Here is a 25,982-nt window from a genome sequence, read left to right on the forward strand (position 1 = left end):
CATAATTTTGAGTGGACGAAGCACTATAAATCTTTGACCTGTTTGCACGCGCAGCTTTGCTCTTTCACTTGGTAACGTCACAGGTTCGGTCAAGATAAAGTTTTTAAGGTTTTCCTGTGACTATCACAGTCGTTTTCGCCTTCGTCACGGATGTAGTGACTACATTGTTTGATGCCTGCTTTGATCACATAGCAGGTGTTTAACAATTGCTTGTTTACTTGATGATGGAAGAAAGAGAAGCATGGATTCAGATGCAATAATGCATCTTGTCATTTGTATTTGTTTTCTTCCGATAAAAGAAACAAAATATATTGTATTTGTTTTGTTCCGATAAAAGAAACAAAATGTTCGTTTGTCACTGCTTCGATGCCCAGGAAAAGGTCAAGCAACAATGAGAGGGGAGCTGTCAACAGGCACCAAGCAGAATCCAGTGAAGAACTTTGGAACAGAAGATTTGCCCTTCGATTTGATCGCTTTATTAGATGTGTTACTTTGCACTCAAGTTGTTTTGATGCCTTTCTCCTTGCTTTGGTGTTTGATAAGAGAACTCACATCTTTTATGACTCGCAGGCACTCTTTTTTCTTTTGTGATGTGAAGCTAGCATATCTCACTGAGCCAGAGATATCTACAATTCCATGACAAATTAAAAACTGGAAATAAAATTCACGCACCATCAGATCTGGTTGGAACACTTCTGTGTGGGAGCAGGAAATTATAACACTTATTTATCACATTACAAGACAGAAAGTACAGAAATCAAGCACGAAATTACATAAAGATGAGCATCATCTATTACAGACAGACTGACAGACAACAGCAACAAATTATTGAAGCAACAAGAACACAGATTTACTAACACAGCAGCAGCTGATAGAGCCTATGTAATTCTCGAAGCAGCCAGGTAGATAGATGAGATCATGTGGGCAGGTGCGTGCAGCCAATTCTTCTTGCCAACCACCACTAAGCTCCATGGCTGGTGGAGAGGCATCATCGTCATCAGTACTGGAGCATGTGCGCGCCGCCGATGGGCATGGCGGCGGCGGGGTAGGGCAGCTGCCACGGCCGGAGCAGCGGGTCGTCGGCCGGCATCTCCTCCTGGATGTCCATGGCGACGCCGCTGAACTCCTCGACGACGCGGAGCACCTCGTTGACGGAGCGCAGCCGGTCGCCGAGCTCGGCGGCGCGCGCCCGGAGCACCGTGTTCTCCTGCTCGACGCGCGCGTACTGCGACGCGATGTCGGCGGCGCGCGCCGCCACGCGCGCGTTCTCGGCCTGCAGCCGCGCCACCTCCTGCACCAGCTCGTCCAGGTGCTGCTGCTTCCGCAGCCGCGACCGCCGCGCCGACTCGCGGTTCGACAGCCGCCGCTTCTCGCGCCGGTGCGTGTCCGCCGAGTCGCCGTCCGACCCGGACGTCCTCCCTGCCGGTGACAGCGACGACGACGACATCTTCTTCCCGCACGGAGCCGGCCTAGCTTACAACCAAATCCTCTACCGCTGCTGCTGCTGCTAGCGCTATTATTCGGCGATTCTTCAGGAAAGCAAGAAGGGAGGGAGAAGCAAGAGGGGACGGAGAGAGGACAGGGAATGGCGGATCCGGGTGAGGGCAAGTTATGAGATCACATAAAACCAGTAGAGGAAGACAACCGAGAAGGAGTGGAGGAAGCAGGAGCGGCGCAGGTGGCTGGCGATCTTCATAAAGCTCAGAGATTGGGCATCAAGATGCTGCTTCCCAGCCAAACCATGGCCAGCGAGAACGAAACGTCCCTCCAGCGCAGGAAAACCCGGAGAACCCCAACACAAAAGGTTTGGATCTTCCGCCAAGATCTTCAACCAAGAACAGCAGCGGTTCTTGGACGGGGAAACTGAACAAAACTTCGATCGGAGAAGGATGATCTGCTCGAGCTCGAGAGAACCGAGCCGAAATCTGGAGGAATTGGAGGGCGGAGGAGAGGATTGCAAGCTCGAGGCTGGTTGGGGAAGAAAGGTGAGCCACTCAATCAGAGGCGGCGGGAGAGGGAAGGGGGAGGGGATCAGGTGAGGTGGGGAGGCTTATTTAATGCCAGGCCGAGGGCATTTCTGTAAATCCTCCACGCAGGGGCGTTTCGGTAATCTTGCCAAAGGAGGTTGCAGAATGGTTCCAGATGAATGAATGATGGGAGAAAGGTGAAGGGAATCTTTACTAGTCTGGTCTTGGGTGGCTGTCAATGGCCCCGTGGGGGGCGCATGGGTTGTTTTCGTTCGTGCATCATGAGGGCGATGTGCTAGACGCACCATGAGGGTTGTACCAGGGTGCGGCGTGCCGTGCCGTGCCGTGCTGTGACATCGTCGGGCTGGCGGGTTATGGGGTTCGGCGATTTCGGTGGCGTGGCTGATTGATTTGGATGGTAACGAGTATCATATTTGTTGCGGCGGTGTGACATGTCATGTGTTGTTCTAAACTATTTATGTTCCTTTAACATTGTACATTGGACTTGTGTTAGATCAATCATGATGTTTTAGATGGACATCCCTCGGAGTAGTTTGGCTCGATTAACCTTAACGAAGAATGTTAAAAATGATGTAAAATAGTAGTATGTTATTCTTAAATAGACATATTTGTGGGGTTAGTATTATTTTAGTTCCGAGCTTTATATTAAGCCTGCAACTCAAGCAAACTGCAGCCCATCTTTTGAGAGTGCGCATAATAAACTACAACTGATTTACTTTAGATGACTAAATTATTTACCCGACAAATCTGCATGCCGGCACACGGAAATGAAGCGACGACCCACTTTATTCTTCCTTCAATTAAAATTTATGTAATGTGGCATTTCATTTAATGTTTTTTTCCTTTATCTTTCAAGAAGAAGAAAAGTGAAGCAAAGCCCATCGAACTGAATCTCAATTTTAGTACGAACGATTCTGCACCTCTCAACAATCTTTTCATGTAAAAAAAACTGTAGAGGCAACACACATAAGAATCAGTTCCCCTCTAATTGTTTATCTTAATAGCAAGAGATCACTTTTAATACTCGCTCGGTTTACACGGACCACATGTGTGTACTGTAGACTAATGTGAGCTGAGCTCAAGGTGTCTGTTCCAGTAATGCCCCTGTAAAGAATCTCTGCACTTTTCCGAAAGTGCAGTTGGAGCCAACTAACCCGGGGTCAGGCAAAGGATATTTTCGTTTCTCTTTGAGGCGAAGTCTTCTCGATGAATCATGACGATTATGAATTTTTGAAACATCTGAGAATTGAGTACAAATATAAGTAACCTTATTCAATTATTTTCACACATTTTCGAAACTCACTAAGCCTAACCTCCTTGTTGAAATGTGCCAATTAATTTTGAAAGAAGGATTTCAGGACAGTTAGGACTTTAAAAACCGTACGAGTGGGTTTTACATCTGAGAATTGAGTAAAAAGCAAAGAGCACTGTTTTAACCTAACAATGGACGGTTACTCTTCCTTGATTGAGACCGTTGTTACTACATTTTTTTATTTTCAATTGCAACAACTCGCCATGATCTCTAGGCATTCTACGGCATGACATTAGCTAGAGCAATTCCAAAAGAGCATTATAGCAGCAGACATCTTTATAGGTTCATTGTATCTTGTAGGTACTTGACTATACGTACTACCTCCTATTTTTTTTAAAAGCTCCAGGCCGACAACTTCTAGGAACACATTTAATTAGTGCTTAAGCTTTGTACGATAAGTACCAAACCTGCCTACACATCTATTTTTTTTTATAAAAAAAGGAATATGGAGTCTGGTGTGAAAGAATAGCTTCTCTGTGCATGATAACACGTCGAAGCACATGAGATTGATGGGATGGAATATTTTAGCAACAATAGTCTCAACAACATTATTGACGATTATGTCCGTTCCAAATTGTATGTCGTTTTAGAGGTTCATAGATATTATTATGCATCTAGATATAGCGTATGTCTAGGTATATAATAATATCTATGAACCTAGAAAAGTCAAAACGACCTACAATTTGGAACAGAGGGAGTAATATATGAGCAAGCATATCGCCGCTTTTTTATTTTCAATTGATGACCTTTTGACGTGATGCCCTAGTATGATAATCACTCTCCAACCAACCTAGAAGAAATTTTCTACCAAAGCCCACATTAGAAGAAACAAGTGCCTATCCCAGATTTATTTATTCATATCAAATAAAATTATCCATTAAATTCATGATCATTTGGAAAATTATATGTTGGAGGATGAGTCCAAAGCATACTAGACCACAAACAAACATGTGAGCTGGAATTTCCTCTTCATTTTTCTTGGAGATAAAATGGACTAGTAAAAAGGAGACAAACATGGCCACCTCAATTATTATTGTCCAGGTTCTTATATGTTTTGGCCTAACGTCGTGGGCTCCACCTTCAATTGAATGTGATGCCTCCATGATTGCTCCTGAGAATGCACATTTTGTGCATTTCTTGCGTAGAACAGGCTTCCAATTTTTCATTCAGTGATTTTTTTTTATACTAGAGTGGAATTTCTTGAGAAAGAAGCTAGGAAAATCATCCAAAAGACTTTTTCTAGCTAGTATGCACTTCATGTGCACTTTTAATCAAAGTTTAATACCAGAAATTGACATCGTAAAATAATGAGTAGTTAAGATAATCAAAGTTTTGGATTGCTGGAGGATTAAAGGTTGGCACTAAATATTAATTTTATAAAATATAACACGGCTTGATACGAACCATATCGATCATCTATACCGCCTAGTAAAAGTTGTATACTTGCACATTAGTAATAATTAATACGTATTCATGGTCGGTGGGCATCTGCATGCATGTGCATGCAGCCGTCCACATGATTCTGTTAGATAAAATATTCTCAGCTATATTCCGCAAATTGCATTTATTTCGTGGGGTTGTCTGCAAAGTATACCTCATGCTTCGGCAGATTGATTGGTCCGCACCAGAATGGAGCATTAAGACCTAAAAAGGGATTTTTGATGTTAACTTATATTTTTCTCCTTTCGGGGTCACATCTTTCAATGGATTTTGTGCCATATAAACATTTAGTTGGGCAGTAAAAATATGCTGATGCACATATATTGTGACTTGTAAGATGATATCTTAAAAAAAAACTTACTAGTGATTTTGCTTACTCATTCCACGAAGTAAACCAAGAGCTTAAGAATGAAATAGGGTCACTGTCCAAGGAGTAAGAACCCACTACATGAACAGTTATTTTGTGCGTTGCTCATCTTTTGCTCTATCCAAGCATGCGGCATTATATTGTTGCGAGAGATAATGCATGCTAGGGGCTTACCTGCTGCAGGTAAAACGACTTGAAATAACACATAGCCAATGCCGTTCAGGTTGTGGTTAGTGGATGGTTTGTGAGTTTCACCATCCTCAATGAAGCACCAATGCAAGTGCAGCCTATTACATTGCAAAGTAACTTCTTTTGTTGTTACTTTATATATTTCAAGTTCACAAGTTGTGACTATATATTTTAGACTACAACGCATTTGATGCATACGAGGATTGGTCTGCTTAAAAGCCGAAGAGTCACACATATTCATTACCCACAAATTGAAATGCAAACCGTGGATTTTGTTTTGTTTCTGTCAGTACTCGTGAACATTCATTTATGTGGGAAATAATTTATAGTCACACCATGGAAATTGACATGCAAATCAAACGAATTTCTACGTTCAAGATCTTTAACAATCATTGTATTCTTCCTAAATATACTAGCCACTTTATTTTTGAACCATTGTATGGTAGCCATATCGATATCGGTCAACCCCAACTGGCTCGCTTTTTCCAAGCAAAATAAAACTTTTCCAACCAAACAACCAAAACAGTTTGTGTGTAAGTCTGCGCGCGTGCCAGATTTCTCAACATATCACAAAAAAGCTCAAACACAATCTGATGCTATTCTTACTCCAAAAATCAAAACCAACATACGAGAGCACACCGTCTAGCCTGCTTTATATCTTACCTTTTTTCCATTGCATGCATGGGCCCATATAATATGTGGATACACACTTCAGCTCAAGATGTTTATCCAACATCAAACCTTAAAAAGGGATCTTTAATATGCTACTTTGCAGCAATACGTCTTCGCTCTTTTGGTGTCACATCTTTCAATGGATTTTGTAGCATAATTACTAATATCTAGTTAGGTAGTAAAACATATGCTGATAAGGCACACTTTTGATGATTTGGGTGACAACAAACCAAAATTTTAACTAATGATTTTGCTTGCGGCAACAAATGAAGCAAGGTTTTAGTGTTGTGCTGGGGACTAAGAACCCACTACATTAATCAGTAGCTATTATCGAGGTCATTTATCTTCCCCCCCTTCATATAGGAATATGCCATGCTGTCATAGAGATGATGCTGGAGGCTCCCTTGTAGCAGCTTGAAAACAATTCAGTAAAAGTGCATGCCAGTGCCCATCAGAAAGTGACTCCTACCAAGTTGTCTAGTGGATCGCATGTGTTTCACCATGCTCAACACGTAGCACCAAATATAATCTAGTGTGCAGTGACATCAGGGTGTGGTTTACTTTAGACTAGGTTATTTCAAAAATAATTTTAATGCATGAGAATTGGTCTACCCAATCCAAAGTCATACATATATGTAGGCCCTTCAACTCAAAATGTAATTCGTACATTCTATTATGGCTCGTGTAAATACTCATTTGAACATGGATTTTTCCAGGAAAGAATACAAGGAGATCAAATTCAATTTCAATAGGAATTAAACAGGCACATCAAGTCAATTTCTCTGCAGTGGGCTCTTTAAGATCACTTAGGCCAATCCCAATAGGGAGTAGGGAGTTTCAGTTCGTCGTTTCCAAGCAAGAGTGCCATGTTATCTTTGAGATCTATTGTTTCATAGGCTAGCAATAGTATTTAATGCATGATGCACGAGTTTGGAGATTATCAGATGAAATGAATTTTTTACCCCTAATGATATATGTTAAAAACAATTTAACTAGCAAGTTTGCTTATTCATGCCACAAAACCAAGACCTCAAGAAGGGAATATGCATCACTGTCGATGGAGTAAGAACCCACTACATAAATAGTTATTTCAGTTGCTGCTCATCTTTTACTCTATCGGAATATGCCGCATTGTCGTGAGAGATGATGCTGGGTGCTACTTGCAGATAGCAGCTTGGAAAAAAAAAATCACTATCTAGCCAATGTCTTTCAGATTGTAAGTACTCCACCAAATTATGTAGTGGATTGTATGTGCGTTTTACCATCCTCAATGAAACATGTATGGCACCAACTCTATTGTAGAGTGTGTTCTCGGTGTTACTTAAAAAATTAGATTAGAGTACATCATTTGATGCATGATAATTGGTCTACTTAAAGACAGAGTCACACACATATTTATCCGCCCCTAGAATAAAAATATTACAAAACCTGCATTTTTACTGTTACTCGTGAAAGTCCATTTTTCTGAGAATAATTTTGGATTGGAGATCAAATTGTAGTGGAGATTAGATAGTTACATCAAACCAATTTCCAGAGTCCAATCTCTTCAGCATTCAATATATGCTGTTCTTTCTAAACTTACTAGCCACTTTAAATTTAAACCCCTGTATGGCAGCCATATCAGTCGACCACAATAAGCCTTTTTTGAGCTTTACGACCAAATTAATCCAAAGCTTGCAATCACACTTTTATCACTTTTAGTTAAACTGGAGGATATCCTTGCTATCAACATTTGAAGATGATTTAATAACATTGATAATTTGGTCCAAAGATTGCTTGTGCATCAACACTTACAGTTTTATCATTTTGCAGATGTTAGAAATAGTATACACACAGACTTTGAGTTACATGACATCATTACATTTGTCTTTGCCGCTCGATCTGAGTAGATTACAAATTCTACACCACACCGCATTAAGAGTGTGAAAGCCAGTATCCTGCAGTGAAATATTTGTACGAGTACATGTCTACGGCTCACGTCTTTCATGATTAAAAGCTGAAGATGTATATGGCCAGTGCTTATATGAGTCCGTTAGTTCATAATGATGGATTGTTAATGTATCAATAAATTATTCCAGTCGACATGTACAGATAATTTTTATACAAATTAAAAGTTAAATTGTTTTGCATGTCTTTTATATAATAAATAGCTTTATTGATTACTCGACTTTCTATGAATATAAACATCTTGTTTATTAGTGTTTTTGAAACACGTGCATGTCCACTAGTATTAGAAAGGATGCGACAAGATGAAAGAATTTATATACATACGTGTCTAGAACAAATAAAGGTAGAGTGAAAAACCAAAAGAAACTACACATTAAAACTTCGCAAGGAGCATTCTTGTTGACTACAAGAATCAAACTCTCTCGAAATCTAAAGCTAAAAACAATCAGCTGCTGTTATTTTCTTTTCCTCGATCAATATATTCAGAAGCAGTGCATTGTCTAAGTGTACATTATAGCACAAATTTTCAATTGTTGCATACAAGGGCACATAGTATGCATACACTAAACACTTTCAAAAGATGTTTATCCAATATCAAAAATCCCGTTTTTGATTTTGATGTTTACTTTGCAATAATATATATTCACTCCTTTTTTTATCACGTCTTTCAATGGATTTCATAACATAATTATTTAATATCTAGTTATGTTGTAAAACATATCTTCATAATGCACATAATAATTACTTTGACAGCAGCATATGCAAAATTTTTAACGACTTTGCTTATCCATGGTACAAAACCAAGCAAGGTTTCGGTGCTCTATCGGAAGACTAAGAACCATCTACACTAATCTATAGTTATTTTCAAAGTTCTTTATTTTTTATACAAATATGCCATATTATCACGAGAAATTATGCTGGGTGCTACCTAGTACTTGAAAAAAATTCACTACAAGTGTATGCTAGTGTCATCAGAAAAGTGATTCGTACCAAGTTGTTTCGTGGATTGCATATCAGAGGCGAAGCCAGCCTCGTCGTTCGCCGGTGTCAGCGTCGTTTTCTACCGGTGTCATATTAGCGTTGTAAAACAGCGTTTGAACAGTATTTTCCACTAAATTTTCAAACATCTTTCGGTGTCAGCTGACACCGACAGCAAGCATTAGCTTCACCCCTGTTGCACGTGTTCACCATCCTTAACATGTAGCAAGAAATATAGTAGTCTACTGTAAAGTGACTTCATGGTGTGGTATAAAAGACTAGCTTATTTCCGGAATACTATACTGCTCTTCAGTTGAAAATGCAAATTTTACAGTTGGTGTAATGCTCATATGAACAAGCATTTTTTCCAAGAAAGAATACAAGGAGATCAAATTAAATTTCGATAGGAATTAGACAGGTATGCACGTCAAGTCAATTCATCGGCTAGCTGCAGGTTCTTTGGATCCCTTATGCATTCGTCATTCTAAATCTATTAGCTGCTTCAATTCTGAATTTTTCGTGTGGTAGCTATATTAGTCAACCCAACCAATTCCGTATTTGAAAGGATAAGAACAAGGAGGAAGAGGAGTATCTAAAACAAATAAAGGTAAAGCAGAAACCAAAATATATTACATGTAAGGAGGAGTACCCAAGTTCACTACCCGATTCTCTTGGAATCAAAAGTTCAAAACAATTAGCTGCCATTCTTTTCTCATCCTCAATTAAAAAACAATGGGAGTACATAGTTTAATAATCCTCCTTTAGAGCACACATTTTTTTCTATTTCTGCATGCATGGGTCCATAATTTGTTCTTGGCGAACGGGCCCATAATAAGCACATACTAACACTTCCAGTCAAGATGTTTATCCAAAACTAATTATCAAAATGTTTGACAACACATTGTGAAATCGGAAATTTCTGGGCAAGCAGTGAGTGCAACATCTTGCTCCTTTGCTAGTACAAGTTTTTTGACTTAATTTTCTTATAGTACACCCAGCTCTCTAAAGTAAAAAAAGTTCATGTATGGCTCTCTCTTTCCATGGTGCAAAAGGAGCTTTGTTAAGCAGCCACTTAGGCACCAAGCCCTCCACGATCTTTCTTCCAAAGTGGGTTTCTTCTGGTCGCCAGACAAGTGGAAAACCTAACACCAGGTTTTAAATGACAAGAGATCAACAAGGAAATTCATATCATCACGGTCTCCATGAACAAACGCAGGAAGCACGTACATGTACACGATAACAAAAACATGATCATGGATCAATCTTTTTAGTCCTGAAAGATGAGCTAATCCTTTTATTTAGGCTATCAACAAACTTGTGGCAACCTAATAGTAGATCACTGAAAGAATAATGTCCTACCCAAAAGGCATGGCTGGTTCAGTGGTTCTCCTAGTTAGAGAGAGGACAGAGGATCAGACAAACAGGAGAAGATCAAAGCAGCTACAATAAAAAGAAACTTAAAAAGCCAAGTGGGCCATGGGCTGTCCCTCAAAAGAGCACCATAAACGTGCTTGAATCCAGTGGCCACTTTGGCATGTTGCTGTGCTCTGATTTGCCCAATCTTTTCCTTCTTTCCGACCACGTTTTAAGGTTAGGTCCAACTCGAGAAAAGGTCCCAGTTTTAGAAGCACTAACGAAGGTTCCAAATTCCAGATGATCACGAAAATCTTGAGCCATCCCGGCCGGTATCTGTTTCGTGCCGGTGACAAGCACAACATTGTTTGATGTGCTGAGTTTGAATGACTAGTTTATATTCGATCGATTGCCGACCGGATACCAACCGATTTCAACCTGGAATGATTGTCATGAAACCAGACTTATCTCTCATTAACCACCGATATAGGGGCGATAAATAGCCCATTGTGCCATCAAGATTTCAAAACCATGTGCTCTAGAGTTGGGACTCGGGAAAATTTCGGTGTTTGATTGTGACAGTGTCCTTCCAAGTGCATGCATCTATGTGTGGCATCCCTAGTTTCATCCGTCCCTTTTCTCTCTTTTTTTGTGTTGACAAAACCCACCAACCAAACTCCCATGATTTTATTCGATTCCCGGATGGATAACCCAAGAAATGAAGTTGACAAAGCCAGGGCTGTGAAAAAGAGTAGGATATTTTAACTTTTTGGGAGGATAAAGTTGTGGAAAATTTACAAGGACACTACAGTATTTTTTTTTTGTGTGGAACAACAAGGACTCTACAGTAGTAATGGATCATCTATGTTCGCAAAGATATATAGCCGCCGGCTGCAGATAGGTTTGGACCTTGAAACGACTATCCCAGTTGCGAAGAGACTCTTTGCCTCACTGTCCCGTCTTTGACAATCTAATCCAAGTCTGAATGATTGCGATTAACAATTTTTCGGCTAATTAATTATTCACATAGGAATTGAACGCCCTTGCTTCGTGATATTTATCACTTCTTTCAGAAGTCACAATTTTCGAAATATATACTCATCAGGGAAAATTAAAAGTGTGTAGTTGTGGAGTCTATACTTTTTGATAATTTGAAATAGATTAATGAACTTTGTTTCTTGTTATTACTTCCCACTATTTGTAGTCCTAGAACACTTTATGCTTCTTAGACATACATGAATGGCAGCCATGAGAAAATATTGTAAGCGCAAGTTATTTCTCATATAGATTGTTCACTTATCTATATCTAATATTAAAGCGCGGTTGTTTCTTCAACCGTCATGGTTGTTTTGTAAAAAAGTTCCTCAACTTTTTTTAATCAACCTGCAGTCCTAGGAGTTAAACTGCCGTAGTTAGTTGACGATTTGCAAAAAAAAATATCTCGTATTTTTCGTAATCAACCCGCCAACCCGCCATCCTGATATGAGCATGAACTTCTTGCTGCGGCCCGGTCAAACGGCCTAGCGGTTCCGATCCATCTCTGTTTCCCAAGCTCCCCACCGTACCGCACCGGTGGCGCGACACGAAGCTCCGATCTCACCGTGCACGGATGCTATCGCTCACTGCTGCACCCGTGCGCCACCCTGATCTAGCGCTGGCCTTCTCGGAAGTGGTCCACTGCGATCTCACATATAATCCACGCAGCAGCAAAGCATGAACTGTTGTCTAGCATAGACGCAAAGTGCGGCATCTCCACCCTGCTGCTTGCTACCAACACTGACCGCAAGCCATCATCGGTGCCTGGCATCCGCTTGACATTACTGATGCAGTGGTGATGCCTGGAGTGCTTGTTGGTACTATGCGGCTCGGAGTATGGTCAAGCTGGTTCAGTAATTGCTAGATGAATTTGCATACAGTGAAAGATTTAAATTTAGAAGTGGTCCAGCAAATTCTAATCAAGGTAAGCATTTATTTAGCCTTGCTTTTTTTATAGGTTGAAAATTTAGTGGGCAATATGTTTGTAATAACATGCTAATGCATGAAAGCTAAAATTGGAGTTGCGTGCATATTGAATCTATATACCAGAAGTTTCAATGTATGTTTAAACCTGATGTTGTGCACATTATAAGTTAAATAATGGCAAAACAACCTAGACAGCCTCAAGGCCTGCTCCACAATCTTGCTGGCTGAACCTCCTTAATCTAATCAGAATTGCTAATTTAAATTTTAACTTAGTGATTATGCAGCCGGAGAACGAGCCGAGGATCTGCATGGGATCAAATACAAATTTCATGAAGCACTCTAATACTAAAATTGCTGGATGATTGGATCAACATACATTGTGATAATAAATTAATTGCGATTACAATTATGCACACCAAAGTTACATTTTCTAGTGCCAAGATTTTAGGGAAATATGGTAGATAACTCAGGAATTAAAAAAGGTGACATATCACAGCATCCGGTTACATCAAGAACCTCCGTATTCTTGTGATACCACCTAGTATGAAATCCATGAACTTTTCTCCTTGTGATAGTTTATCTACTTCTTTAATTTTCCTTGCGTAGAATTTCGGGAAGGAGAAGAAGAAAAGTGATATAGTACCATGAAACATGAATCGGGAATAAGCATATAATTATTTTAGAGAGGGTAAAGATCTATAGCAAAGCACGAGCATAAATTGTAAAAAAAGCTTGATGTGCCTATAAAATAATCCGCGCTATTTTTTTGTGTGATGGCTTATAGCATTTTAATGTTTAGTCTATCGAACAGCTTTGCATATATAGAATTATGAACGCTGAACGTACGTATGAATGTCATAATAAAATGCGCAATTGGCATTTTTTGAGCTGGGCGAGTTATTTTCCAGAGTAAATAGATCATTATTTGGACAGACAAATGAACAATCATACCAGAGAAAGAAAAACAAAAGCCCGAAGACACACACCCAACCAGAACAGCCCAATTCAAGCCCACATGATCCCAGCCCACTCGAGCTTCTAGGCCAACAAAATCTCAGCCCACTCGAGGTTCTGGGCCCACTTACATTTCCCGCCACGCCGCCTGCTCCTTTCCCGCCAAAACGCCTCCTCTTATGCCCCTCTTCCCGCCATTCACCCAAACCCTTCGCCGCCTCCGTCCCGCGTCCCGCCCTTCTCTGCCTCCCTCCCCCCCTCCTCGCCGCCGCCGCCGTCCCCATCACCGCCGCCGGGATGAAGAACCCCGACTTCGCCGCCGACAGAGGTACGTGTTGCTGCGGCAACAGCCTGCATATGCTCCTCGAACCATTTCTTCTTTTGCTCCTGGAAGGTTCCAGAACATTCTGTGACGGCGCGTTGGTTCTTGGTGTTTGATTTGTGTCTGCAGCGCTCGCCAAGGACTTCCTGTCCAACTTCGCCGACCCGCGCGGCGAGCCCAAGTACCTGAACATCCTGGTAATTATGATCTCTTCCCCGTGTTCTAGGGGTCGCCCCTTCAAGATCCGGTTTGGTTTCGTAATTTCACGCTGATTTGTCACTCTGGTTGCAGCAAGATGTCGCCAACCGGAAGATACGGGCGGTCCAGATCGAGCTGGACGACCTGTTCCACGTACCAATTCCTCCCCTTAACAACACCCTATTCCTTTTTTTTTTCCTTCTATGAAATTTGTGGATGCAAGATGTGATTTTTGGTGCGAAATGTTTTGTTGTTGTTGTTGTGCAGTACAAGGATGTGGATGAGGAGTTCTTGCAGCGGGTCACTGAGAACACACGGCGCTACATCGGCATCTTCGCGGAGGCCATGGATGAGCTCATGCCGGAGCCCACGGAGGCGTACACCGTCGACGAGGACCGGGACATCCTGATGACGCAGCGTGTGGATGAGGGGGCTGACGGTGGTGCTGACGGCACTGATCCACTTCAGAGGATGCCACCTGAGATCAAACGGTTCTTGTAAGTAGACTGGTCCTAAATTTGCCTTGGAGCTCCAGATTTCGATTAATTGGTAAATAAAATGGGTCTGCAGTTATGGTTAATGTAGAATGGAGAGCAAATTCCATGTCATGAACATGAAGAAAATTACTGATTATACTGCATAATTTGAACTAACGTTTCCCCTCTAAATTCTGCTGTGAACCAAAGCATTTGATCTGGTTTGATATAACATGCTAGCACCATTAGCCTCTGAACGGTTCAGATCTTAGAAGCATGTCTTGCAAACTTGTGCTTTCGTGTATGCTGTGATGTAATATGTCAGCTAAATATGAATATTTGCATCTTATACTTGCTTAAATTTTCTTATTGCTGTTATATATATATGCTTGGAGCCACCTAATTCTGTGTATCTCACTGGAACTGCGCTCCAATGATTTGTCATGTGGATCCAATTATCAGTTTGATGTTTATTAAAATGATTATGTTTTGGCATTGTAGTGAGGTTTACGTCAAGGCATTCTCAAAGGTGACTCCACTCACCATTAGGCAAGTGAAGGCGTCCAACATCGGGCAACTTGTGAAAATATCTGGAATTGTGACTCGCTGCTCGGATGTGAAGCCCTTGATGCAGGTTGCTGTTTATACATGTGAAGAATGTGGTTTTGAAATATATCAGGTACTTGATCTTTTTTCAGGCTTTCCTTTTTATTATAGGCTTGATATGTTGACCTTGTATAATAAATTATTTTAGAGCAGTGTGGGATAAATTCTGAGAGACATGATAGAATGTACTATTATCTGTACTGTGGCTGCATACATTAGCATTTTGTCTCTGTTTCTAAGTTCTATTTAGAATGATTGAATGAATGTTCAAAAACAATTGTTTTGAATTTGGTAGGAAGTGACTGCTAGAGTCTTTATGCCTCTCTTTGAGTGCCCATCACAAAGATGCAAGCTGAACAGAGCAAAGGGGAATCTAATTCTTCAACTGCGAGCATCAAAATTTTTGAAATTTCAGGAGGTACTCACCTTTCTTCAAATCTGGTCAAAAATGAAAAGACCAGCTCAAATTTCGGCATGTTTTAGATTCCACTTCCATAAAACAGCGACATTGCCTTGCAGGTGAAACTTCAAGAGTTAGCAGAGCACGTACCAAAGGGTCATATCCCTCGTTCTCTTACTGTTCATCTAAGAGGAGAGCTGACTAGAAAGGTGAAGCAAACTTCAACTTTTTGTTTGACTTTGAACAGTTTACTTTGCATTGTTTCACAGCACAATAATCTCTATGTTCTTGATGTATGCTTAGCTTTGAAAGAAAGTTTCTTTCAGATTTCTGCTTTTGGTTTACTAAATTCAGTAACTAAATGCTCTCATGAGCATTAAGGGTCCACTAGAGATATTCTGTATTAGTCCAAGGACTAAATGTTATCATGATTAGGTTGCACCTGGAGATGTGGTTGAGATGTCAGGCATTTTTCTTCCCATGCCATACTATGGATTCAGAGCGATGCGTGCAGGATTAGTTGCTGATACTTACTTGGAAGCAATGTCTGTTACCCATTTCAAGAAAAAATATGAAGAGTGAGTCATCTAAGGCTCATGCCATTCATTCCATTTGTCTTCAGCAGCTGTCTGATTAGTGACTGTAAACTGCTGCAGATATGAACTTAAAGGTGATGAACAAGAACAAATTGACAGATTGGCTGAGGATGGTGATATCTACAGTAAGCTGGCAAGGTCCCTGGCACCTGAAATATTTGGCCATGAAGACGTAAAAAAGGCACTGCTGTTGCTGCTTGTTGGCGCACCCCATCGGAAGCTCGCAGATGGCATGAAGGTATGCATGCTGCTACAAATTAGGATGGCATGCATTTCCCACTCAACCTTTGCTCTCTCCAACTGCTCACATGTCACCATTGATTGTGTAATGTGAATGTACAGATCAGAGGAGACCTTCACATATGCTTGATGGGAGATCCTGGTGTTGCAAAGAGTCAACTTCTGAAGCATATCATAAATGTTGCTCCAAGAGGAGTGTATACCACTGGACGTGGGAGCAGTGGTGTTGGTCTTACTGCTGCCGTACAGAAAGATCCAATTACTAGTGAGTTTGTCCTCGAGGGTGGAGCACTGGTAAGGATGGGACCTTATGATGACATCTTTTAATGTTTTCTCTTCTATTGAACTACAGGTCTACCTGTTTGTGCTTTCACAAATGTATATATATGAACTTTGCTCTCCAGTCCTGACTATAGCTGTTGATAATATGTAGTTCTTTCTTTTTTAAATCAAACCAGCAGTTGGGGTTTCATACCTGTTCTGCTGGTAAACATTCCATTTTATTTTTCTGTAGAGTTATCACCTTAGCACAATAAAAACAGTTATATGGTGCGAAGCACAGGCATGCAATCCTACTAATGATTAATCTCATTTTGCAAACTCGGGTTTCAGGTGCTGGCAGATATGGGTATTTGCGCGATAGATGAGTTTGACAAGATGGAAGAGTCAGACAGGACAGCGATTCATGAGGTGATGGAGCAGCAGACAGTTAGCATTGCCAAGGCTGGCATCACCACCTCACTCAATGCACGAACTGCAATTCTGGCTGCTGCAAATCCAGCATGGTAAAATTTGATTTGAATATTTCCCTTTTTGAAATGGTATAAAGGAAATGACATTGATCGTGATAATTGCATTGTTTTTAATTATTCAGGGGAAGGTACGACATGAGGAGGACTCCAGCTGAAAACATAAATCTACCTCCAGCACTTCTGTCTCGTTTCGACCTCCTTTGGTTGATCCTGGATCGTGCAGACATGGAAAGTGATCTTGAGATGGCAAGACATGTTGTTCATGTGCACCAAAATCTTGAATCGCCAGCGCTGGGTTTCACACCACTTGAACCATCTGTTCTTAGGCAAGTACAATATTCCTGAAGTTGCATTTCATTTAGTGTCCTAATTTCGTCATTGTGTTTCCCCAAAAAGATTTCGTAGCTGCAGTACCAACACTTAAGTGACAGTTAGAAAGCAATGCAGATAAGCTGACACTGAATAGAAGTATGGGCTTACTATCTTTGCTCATAGTTTACAATTTAACAATCTTGATCTGATCACAGAGCCTACATATCTGCTGCGAGAAGAGTCATTCCTTCTGTTCCTCGAGAGCTCGAGGAATACATCGCAACTGCATATTCCAGCATCCGCCAAGAGGAAGCAAAGTCAAATGCACCAACCTCCTACACAACTATCAGGACACTCCTCAGCATACTCCGCATTTCTATTGTAAGTAAATTTCAACTGTGTTATCCTTTCGTTTTCCAGTTACACTAACATGCAAGGTATCTCCTTCTGAACATGATGTTGCTTGTTTATCGCAGGCCTTAGCAAGGCTTAGATTTTCAGACACTGTGGCTCAGAGTGATGTTGATGAAGCACTGCGACTGATGCAGATGTCCAAGTACTCGCTATACTCAGATGACCGTCAGCGGTCTGGCCTAGATGCGATTTCTGACATATATTCTATCCTGAGAGATGAAGCGGCAAGGACGAGCAGCATGGATGTGAGATATGCTCATGCTCTTAACTTGATCTCCAGAAAGGTACAGTTTCTACATACACATACTGGTACCAATGCCACATCTCAGAATGGCTTGATTGCTGACAAAAATTGGCTTGTGCTCAAATGTTTGTGAAATGCAGGGATATAGTGAGGCTCAATTGAAGGAGTGCCTAGAGGAGTATGCATCCCTGAATGTGTGGCAGATCCATCCGAACACCTTCGACATCCACTTCATTGATGCCTGATGAGAAGCTGAACCCGATCACCTAACATTCCATCACGAGTGAAGGGATATAATATCAAGAGTTGGTGCTTCATGATTTGTGAGCAGAGATGAATGCCATCGATAGAGCCCTAACATGATCGGATAGTTGTAGTGATAGTGAACAACAAACCATTTTCATGATGTCAATGATGTAATGCTGGGCAGAAGCCTCTGAGAATTGTACCAGTAGAGCAATTTCTTGTCTGCCTAACGAGTAGCCTAGTGTTTTTTCCCCTCCGCAATCTCCTTGTTTGACACTGACACTGAAGTGTATGTACCTGGTGTGTTTCCTTATTGCTGCGAAAGTCATTGCATTTGTGGCATTTTTTGTGCGTCAACTGTCAAGCGGTCCACACAAGGAGATGAAAAACGATCAACACCACAAGAGTTTTTTTTCCTTCAATTTTTTATTTTACTGGAGACACGAACTCTTTTGGTGGCATGGTGTGTTTAATTTGAGGAGTCATTTCATCATAAATAAAAGTGATCCATCACATTTGTTCATGAATTTTAGTGTGACAACTTCATTGCTCGTTCATTTTTACACTAAACATTGGCTTTTGAGGAATGATGTGAAAGAATCAACACTTCCTATTCCTCAAACCAAACAATAATATGATGAGCAAAATGACCATTACCATCTCCAAACTCAGACTAAAGGCGCCATAAGATGAAAACCCTCCCGAAAAAACAATGAAGCATTTATTTAACAACACAAAAATAAAAATAAAATTAACCTCAAGATACCACAAAGCTTTCAGGAGGAACTAATCAACCAATTTGTTCTACATTCAGATTTCAGAAGAATGAAACACAGGAACATCCACTTTCTTGAAAACTGAAACATTATACAGCAGCTGCTTACAGAACTTACTGGTATGAACAGGAAGTATAACTTGCCAGTATAACATACAACCCTAGATTGTAAACTACATCAATATGCAGGATCCGGTTCAACTTCTTACCATTCAAGCACAAAAGCTAGTTCATCCTCTACGAACTAAAAGTTACAGCACAGACCAGCATCACATCTTCTGGTCGCTATCATCGGACTCATCATGCTGGTCTGTAGCACTGCCATTTGGTACAGCACCTGCTCCTTTTCGGTTGACGTCGCTGAAGGGTCTCTTCCTAGATGAGGATGGTTCGAACGAATCCATCTCCTTGCTCTTCTCACCCTCATCAATAGCCATGTCATCTTTCTCTTGATGAACACCAGCTGCTGACGGTGGAGGCGGCGGCATCATGTCAATCCCACTGAGTCGGCAGAAGACTTTCTCAACTGTTTCGGTTATCTCTTTCCCTAATCCGCCATTGTCAAGTATCAGCTCCCAAACTGCCTTCGAAGCTTTCTCAAGGACTGGAGTCCTGCATTGCATAAAACAGGTCAGCACTGCACTATAGTTTGGATGAATCATTCCTTCTGAGGCAAGATGAAGCTGGGAATGGAGCTGCAAACTGTGTGAAATGCAGAACATGTAAATTTGGATTTCCCACATTACAATCAATACATGGGAACAGTAAAAGAATAAGTAAAATCATGGGAACTAGATCTTTACTACTTTTCAAACAAGCAGCGGCGAGCAGATGATATGGTAGGAAAATAAGATATCATGGAGACCTGTGCATGAAGTCAAGCCTATACATTTTTTGGGGGGTAAAAAAATATTGCTACTGAGCATCAAAACAATCGATAACCTGTATAAGCAGTTTGCAGCTAAGGCCAAAGACAGACAAAGAAATGTACTGTTACCAGCACAATCCGTTATCAATGTGATCCAATGTTAGTGAGTTCTACAGAAAAGACAAGAGCTTACTCAAGTTCTTGTCGAAGTGCATCAAACAACTCCCTCTTGGTCTTTTTTTCAGCTCCAGGAGTATTCAGTACCTTGCTTTGCTCCACCATCATCATAGTGTTTTTCTTCATATCCTCCTGAAATCAAATTTAGAAAGTTCAATGCCAAGTTTCCACTTCCCACTACTCCATTAGACAAGTGAGTCTGACATAGAGTGACACCAAGATTGTGAGGAAGGGGTATGTATAACATAAGTTACTGCAGAAATGTCTGTATTCAACATTGACAGCACGTGCTAAGTGACACAAAACGACAACTACATACCCAAATTCTCATGAGAACGAATCCTCGAAACGTCATGTTAATAGGAGGGGAAAATAGAAACCGACAAGGAAACAACACGTGCCAAGTGTCACCAAATCACGACTAAATACCCAAATACTCATGCAAACCACTTTCCCGAAACGTCATGTTGATATGAGGGAAGAACAGAATGAAACTGATGAGGAAACAAACACATGCAAAGCAACATGTAAGGACAACTAAACACCCAAATTCTCATGCAAACCAATCCTCGAAACGTCATGTCGATTGGAAGAGAAAACAGAATGAAAACCGAAGAGGAAACAGCACGGGCAACTAAATATTTAAATTCTCATGTAAACCATTTCCTGAAACATCAGAATGAAACTGACACGAGAGGACAACTAAACACCCAAATTCTCATGCAAACCAATCCCCTGTTTAAAGGTCCTTTCGGACACGCACGGTCGCCTCACGGAACGGGGCAAGCAGTTAAATAAGCAACTAAACTCTTACCCAATATCAACGATTTGGTCACAAAAAAACTTCACAATTCCATCAGTTACAGAAAGTGCAGCACATGAATTCAGACTGTCCCCGACGGCACAGTACAACAGAGTCACACACTACGAGCATATCTCACAAGCAGGGTCTTACCACCTTAAGCTGGAAGTGATCACCTAACCGCATAATGCATCCTCACCATACAACAAACGATTTCTAGCATATAGTAGCAAAAAGGAGCAAAAGAATAGGTCTCGAAAGGAACATGAGGGGATTGGGGAGAGGAAGGAGGCGGCGTGTACGCACGTTGGCCTTGAGCTGGGCGATGATCTTCATGCGGAGCGCGTCGATGCTGCCGTCGTTCTTCAGCGACTCCAGCACGTCCTCCGGCCGCACCACCTTCGACGACGACCCCATCGCCTTCCCCTCCACCTCCACCTCCACCCCCCAAATCGCCCACCGCCACCACCCGCCTCGCCCGCGGAAATCCCTAATCGAAGGAGCTTAGGTCTCGCGGGAGGAATCGCTCTATCCGCGGGGGCCCTCGACGGAGATCCCGCGGAGTCGCCGGCGGAGACGACGGGGGCGCTAGGGTTTGATTTCCCTCTCGCCGGTGAGGAGGAAGGGAGAGGAGAGGAGACAAGAGAAGAACACGAGATAGTCACGTGCCCCCGGTGTTCTTCTAATTTTAGGGAGAAATGACGAGACTGCCCCTGCCCCTCCTCCACCTCGCGCCTCACGCCTGCGCCGCCTCGCTCCGGCACCGGTAGCAACATCGACGGCGCCGGCGACCGGAGAGTACCTGTTCCCGGTGTCCCCGACGACTCAGGCTTATCCTTTCGATCGAGCTCTGAAAAAGCCGCTTATTCAGGTGGCAATGGCGCTGCTGAACCTTGCAAATGCGATGGTGCGCTTCTTGTGATTCTTCCGTTCATTGTTCGTCCAGTGTGAGTAATGTAGTGGTTTGATATCCAGCAGAATTCGATGGGTAGCGATCTTGATATAGGTTTTGTTGCCAAAAATTGCTTCTTTGCTTAGCTTAGTTTGGGGCAATTATTCTTAGCGACTAATGCAAAGTTAGAGCGGATGCATAATGTAATCCGTGAATGTTGTTGTTTATTGGAAAAATATAGCCAAACTGATAACTACATAAACTATTTTTTATTCACTTTACCCCTAAACTATCCAGTTCAATTTATTTCCTAATATAATTTTTTTCGCACACAAGTTGAATTTCAATTTGAAAAATTTTGCAGGGTGACAGTAGACATCACCATGTATGTCAAAAATAATTATGAATTTTTATCATTGTTTTTGTATAATTTGTATTCTACTCCCTCCGTCCCAAATTATAGATCGTTTTGGCTTTTCTATTTGCATAGATATTATTATGCATCTTGACATAGGGTATATCTAAGTGCATAACAAAGTTTATGAATCTAGAGAAGCCAAAACGACATATAATTTGGAATGGAGGGAGTAGAAATTAATTTATTATTAAATATCATACCCTATAAAAATAACGATAAAAATTCATGATGTATTTTTCAAACATGTATTGTGATGTCTGCTATCATCTCACAAAATTTTATCTTAAGACTACACTTGTGCATGGAGGAAAAAAAATTGTGTTAGGAGGTAACTTAAACCAAATGGTATAGTTTAGGGGGTAAATTGAATAAAAAATAGTTTAGGGGTATCCACACTTTGCCTGGCTAGTGATTTGTACTTTTGTCTTATTTACTTGGCAGGATGGTAATGTAAAAGGTATTCTGACAAAGTTAACCGCAAGCTTTTAGTTTGTTGCATAACTTGGTATTTTTGCTTCTAGGAGCTGTACTTCTTTTTTCACTTGTTAGAATTGATCACATGCATCAGATGACTTAATCGTTTCTAGTTCTACTCTTGAATAATTGAAACTCTGTAAATTCGCTGTTTTCTAGTTCCTGCTTTCAAGTGAGCGTTTAGATGGTTATTTGTAAAAAGGTCTAAAAAAAGAATGGATATCCAACCGTTGCCAGGAAGAACGTTTGTATCATAAGAAAGAAAAAATATAGGCGGCTGCTTTTAGATATTTTGTAAAAGTTGACAAACTTATTGTTGGTCTTCGGATGTTTAATGAAATGATAAATTCATTATTGGTTAATTGGATTTTTGCCGAGAATGGAAATTCATTATATATTTTTGGATATTTGTCAAGGATGACAGTTCAACATCAAGCTGCCAATTTGTAAGGCGTTAATTCGTGGATGGTCTTTGCCCATTATCTGTTAAGGACAACAATGCATTCTTGTTCTTTGTACATCAATTCAAAGCTGGACCGGGCTCAGCTGGTAAGTTTTTTTGCAGTGGAACTTATGACATATTTACATAGGTTCGAGTCATCAACTTAGCATGTGTGCTCGTATTTTTTTAGATTTTATTTTGGGATTTAATCGGCGTTATTCTTTTAGTGATAGGCAACGTGCCTATCGATAGGGAGTTGCATGTGTGTATTTATAAGGGGTGAGTGCGCGCGCGTGTATATGAGTGTCTGCATCTATTCAGTGTGTTTTGCAAAAAAAATAAAAGAGAGAGTCAAAGTTGGACAAATCTTGCCCTTGGTCGGGCAAGAAAGTAGGAAAGTCTACATCAGATATTGCCCAAGAGCGAGCGAGCACTATCAGTCCATTGCAAGCGATGCAAATACTCCAGTCACTTCCTCCGTTGGGAGCAAGCAACTTTTAGCATCTTCAGCAAGTTGCCAATGAACTCAAGATCCTCTGGGAAAATGAAAAGGCAAGCATATATATAGTCCTCGCCAACCATCACCATCACCTTGATGTCCCACAGCAAAAGGTTGAACCCTCCGTCGGCCAGATATATTGATCTCATCACCACCAAAGGCACAAGTAGAAGTAGTGTCCATGAGCCAAGCACCTTGTTTGCTATTAGGTGGCATCAAGCAGGATCTTTCTCAAGGTTTCTTGGTATGCGCAGCAAGCCTCCTCCTCCCCCTTTGTCTGCCTCGGTATCCGGACGCCGGTGAGCCGTGAGCGGCGGCGACAGCACGATCCGGTCGGCGCCGTACTTGCGGCGGCGCAAGCCGTACACCGTGATGGGCGGCCTTGGCCCTCCTGGCCCCGTACCCGTACTCTTCCTCGTCCCGGCCTCTCTCCTGTCAGGAAGTAAGGGGGTGTTTGGGAGCACTTCACTTCACCAAAAATCACTCCACTCCACCAACTCCCAAAAAATCGCAGCCAAACGCGTTCGGCTCCAGCAACTCCGGCTCCAGGAAAAAAGGTGGAGCAGAGGGTAGATCCACGTTTTTGGTGGAGTACCTCAAGAGGTGCTCCAAAAACCCCCTTTACAGACCTCCTCGTGGAGTTGGTGGGTATTTACCCACCATTGCCACTCGTTACACATGTTACCGGTTCGCGAAACAAAAAAGAAAGACTCCCGTCGCGCCGTGCCGCCCCTGTCGCGCCGTGCCGCCCCTGCCACGCCGCTGCCGCGCCGCCCGCCCGGCCGCCGCCACGCCACCCGCCCGCCGCGCCGCCCGCCCGGCCACCGCCGCGCCGCCCCGGCCTGCCGCCCGCCCGCCCGCCCGTCCCCTGCCACGCCGCCCGCCCGCCGTGCGCCCGCCCCTGCCGCGCCGCCCGCCGCCCGCCCGCCCTGCCGCGCCGGCCGCCCGCCGCCCCTCGCGCCGCTCGCCACGCGCCCGCCGGCCGCCCCTGCCGTGCCGCCCGCCTCTGCTCGCACTGCGCGCTGGCCTTCCATTCCCTAGCAGCAAAGGAGAAGAGAGGGAGAACAGAGGGAGAACTAAAGAGATTGACAAGTGGGACCCATTCACATGGGTATAATGGACTTTACACAGCAAGATCTTCTGTTTCCGGAGCTGGATCTGTGCACTTTGCCAAACATGTGGACAGCTCTGGTATTTTTTTTAGAGTTGGTGGAGTGGAGCTGCAATGTGGTGGAGTTGGTGGAGTGGAGCTCAAAAATTTGGAGTGGAGTGCTCCCAAACACCCCCTAAGCCACGTCGGGCAGGGACGCAGCGTTGATGGGGTGCTTCCCGAGGTCGGGCTGGAACCTGCCTGCCATGGCTGCGTGAAGCTCTGGTAGGCGAGGTAGGAGACCGCGCCCGGGACGGGGTGCCAGGTCGCCTCCGCGGCGGCGTGCAGAGCCTTGCGCATCCTGTCGCAGGGCGCGTGGAACGTGAAGTGGCCGCGGCTACCGCTGCCGCAGGCGAGGTCCGTCTCGACGAGCCCCATGGCGACGACGAGGTCGGCGTCGGCGAGGTACAGGTACCCCAGCGCCTGCGGCGGCGAGAGGTAGCGGAAGTATTGCGTGAGGAAGATCTTCAGGGCATTCAGGGACCGTCGCGCCGGAACAAGCCACCGCGTCGGATCGCCCTCGCCCAACGCCGCCGCCGCCGCCGCGTCCTTGTCAACGGCGACTACGTTGTGGCGGCTGCGTCGTTTGCGCCGCCGCCGGTGGTGGTCGATCACGGCGTTGACGACGATGTTGGAGCGGGGCTCCAGGAGGCCGAGGCAGCGCGCGACGCCGGACTCGAGGCAGGCGATGAGCTCGGGGTGCTCGGCGACCGGGAGCAGCTTGAAGGCGGCCTCGTAGTGCCCGCAGATCCTCTGCAGGAGCACCTCCTCACCGAAGAGGGCGCCGCCGTCGTGGACGCACAGCACAGCACCGGGAGCCCCTTGGCCTCGCGCACGCCGGCGTAGCGGCGGTGGTCCACCGGCGGAGGCAGAGCCTCCGTGCACGTCGTGGAACAGACGTCTGGCCGCCGCTGCTTGGACATGGTGGCGCTGTGCCGCGTGGACGTGTCCTTCGATGGATTCGATCTTTGAATTGCGGTTTTGCCTGTCGCGCGCGTATGTTACACCTGGGATAATGTAAGACCCCAAGTAGGTTCCCGGATCCGACGCAATAACGGGAAAAGCCTCCCACCGGTCTCTGAATCAAACAGGGTCTGTCACGTTTCTTTTCCAAAAAAAGAAAACTTACTGAAACATTCACCGTCATTGTAGTCATAAAAAACATGATATCGTTGTATAGGAGAAGGATTACTAATGGTCGTTACGTGTTGTAGGCCAGACTGCACCTGAAACTGCTGAAAATAAGTTTAAGCATTTGCCAACAAGTTACACTGTCCATACAAATATACTCCCACCATCCCAAATTGTACGTTGTTTTAGCATTTCTGGATTCGTAACTTCTACTACATATGTCTAGACATAGTGCATATCTAAGTGCGTAGCAAAAACTATGAACTTATAAATGACAAAATGATTTACAATTTAGGATGGATGGAGTAGGATTCTGAGCAAGCTACCCAAGTGTCCAAAGGGTATTCACAAAAATATCTTTTTATATATGGTTGTTGCATCACCAA

At 43.0% G+C, this 25,982-nt stretch overlaps 3 protein-coding genes across 3 annotated transcripts; 1 reads left to right on the forward strand and 2 right to left on the reverse strand.

The window, feature by feature from the left end:
* Nucleotides 1-700: 700 nt before the first annotated feature.
* Nucleotides 701-2,041, reverse strand: LOC117848407 (ocs element-binding factor 1). The gene has a single exon (XM_034729809.2). The coding sequence runs from the start codon at nt 1,445-1,447 to the stop codon at nt 998-1,000; it is 450 nt and encodes a 149-aa protein (XP_034585700.1). The 5' UTR covers nt 1,448-2,041; the 3' UTR covers nt 701-997.
* Nucleotides 2,042-13,366: 11,325 nt separating this feature from the next.
* LOC117849665 (DNA replication licensing factor MCM7) lies at nt 13,367-18,310 on the forward strand. The gene is made up of 15 exons (XM_034731295.2): nt 13,367-13,490; nt 13,614-13,681; nt 13,776-13,835; nt 13,950-14,179; nt 14,660-14,837; nt 15,060-15,182; nt 15,284-15,373; nt 15,600-15,742; nt 15,821-15,998; nt 16,103-16,294; nt 16,613-16,785; nt 16,875-17,078; nt 17,280-17,445; nt 17,541-17,762; nt 17,863-18,310. The coding sequence occupies exons 1-15, from the start codon at nt 13,460-13,462 to the stop codon at nt 17,965-17,967; spliced, it is 2,163 nt and encodes a 720-aa protein (XP_034587186.1). The 5' UTR covers nt 13,367-13,459; the 3' UTR covers nt 17,968-18,310.
* A 445-nt stretch (nt 18,311-18,755) lies between these two features.
* LOC117849666 (uncharacterized) lies at nt 18,756-21,245 on the reverse strand. The gene is made up of 3 exons (XM_034731296.2): nt 20,897-21,245; nt 19,805-19,920; nt 18,756-19,355 (listed from the first exon to the last, which is right to left on the reverse strand). Exons 1-3 carry the CDS (start codon nt 21,005-21,007, stop codon nt 19,013-19,015), a joined length of 570 nt encoding a protein of 189 aa, XP_034587187.1. The 5' UTR covers nt 21,008-21,245; the 3' UTR covers nt 18,756-19,012.
* Nucleotides 21,246-25,982: the final 4,737 nt, after the last annotated feature.

Source organism: Setaria viridis, chromosome 3 (assembly GCF_005286985.2).
Source record: "Setaria viridis chromosome 3, Setaria_viridis_v4.0, whole genome shotgun sequence".
NCBI lineage: Eukaryota > Viridiplantae > Streptophyta > Magnoliopsida > Poales > Poaceae > Setaria > Setaria viridis.

Excerpts from the sequence above, each read along its gene's own strand:
- LOC117849666 (XM_034731296.2), bottom strand. The coding sequence starts at position 21,007 with ATGGGGTCGTCGTCGAAGGTGGTGCGGCCGGAGGACGTGCTGGAGTCG. Across the intron at positions 19,921-20,896 it reads TCGCCCAGCTCAAGGCCAAC|GAGGATATGAAGAAAAACAC; the intron begins GTGCGTACACGC and ends ATTTGATTTCAG. Across the intron at positions 19,356-19,804 it reads GCACTTCGACAAGAACTTGA|GACTCCAGTCCTTGAGAAAG; the intron begins GTAAGCTCTTGT and ends TATGCAATGCAG.
- LOC117848407 (XM_034729809.2), bottom strand. The coding sequence starts at position 1,447 with ATGTCGTCGTCGTCGCTGTCACCGGCAGGGAGGACGTCCGGGTCGGAC.
- LOC117849665 (XM_034731295.2), top strand. The coding sequence starts at position 13,460 with ATGAAGAACCCCGACTTCGCCGCCGACAGAG. Across the intron at positions 13,682-13,775 it reads CCAAGTACCTGAACATCCTG|CAAGATGTCGCCAACCGGAA; the intron begins GTAATTATGATC and ends CTCTGGTTGCAG. Across the intron at positions 16,295-16,612 it reads TCCTCGAGGGTGGAGCACTG|GTGCTGGCAGATATGGGTAT; the intron begins GTAAGGATGGGA and ends CTCGGGTTTCAG.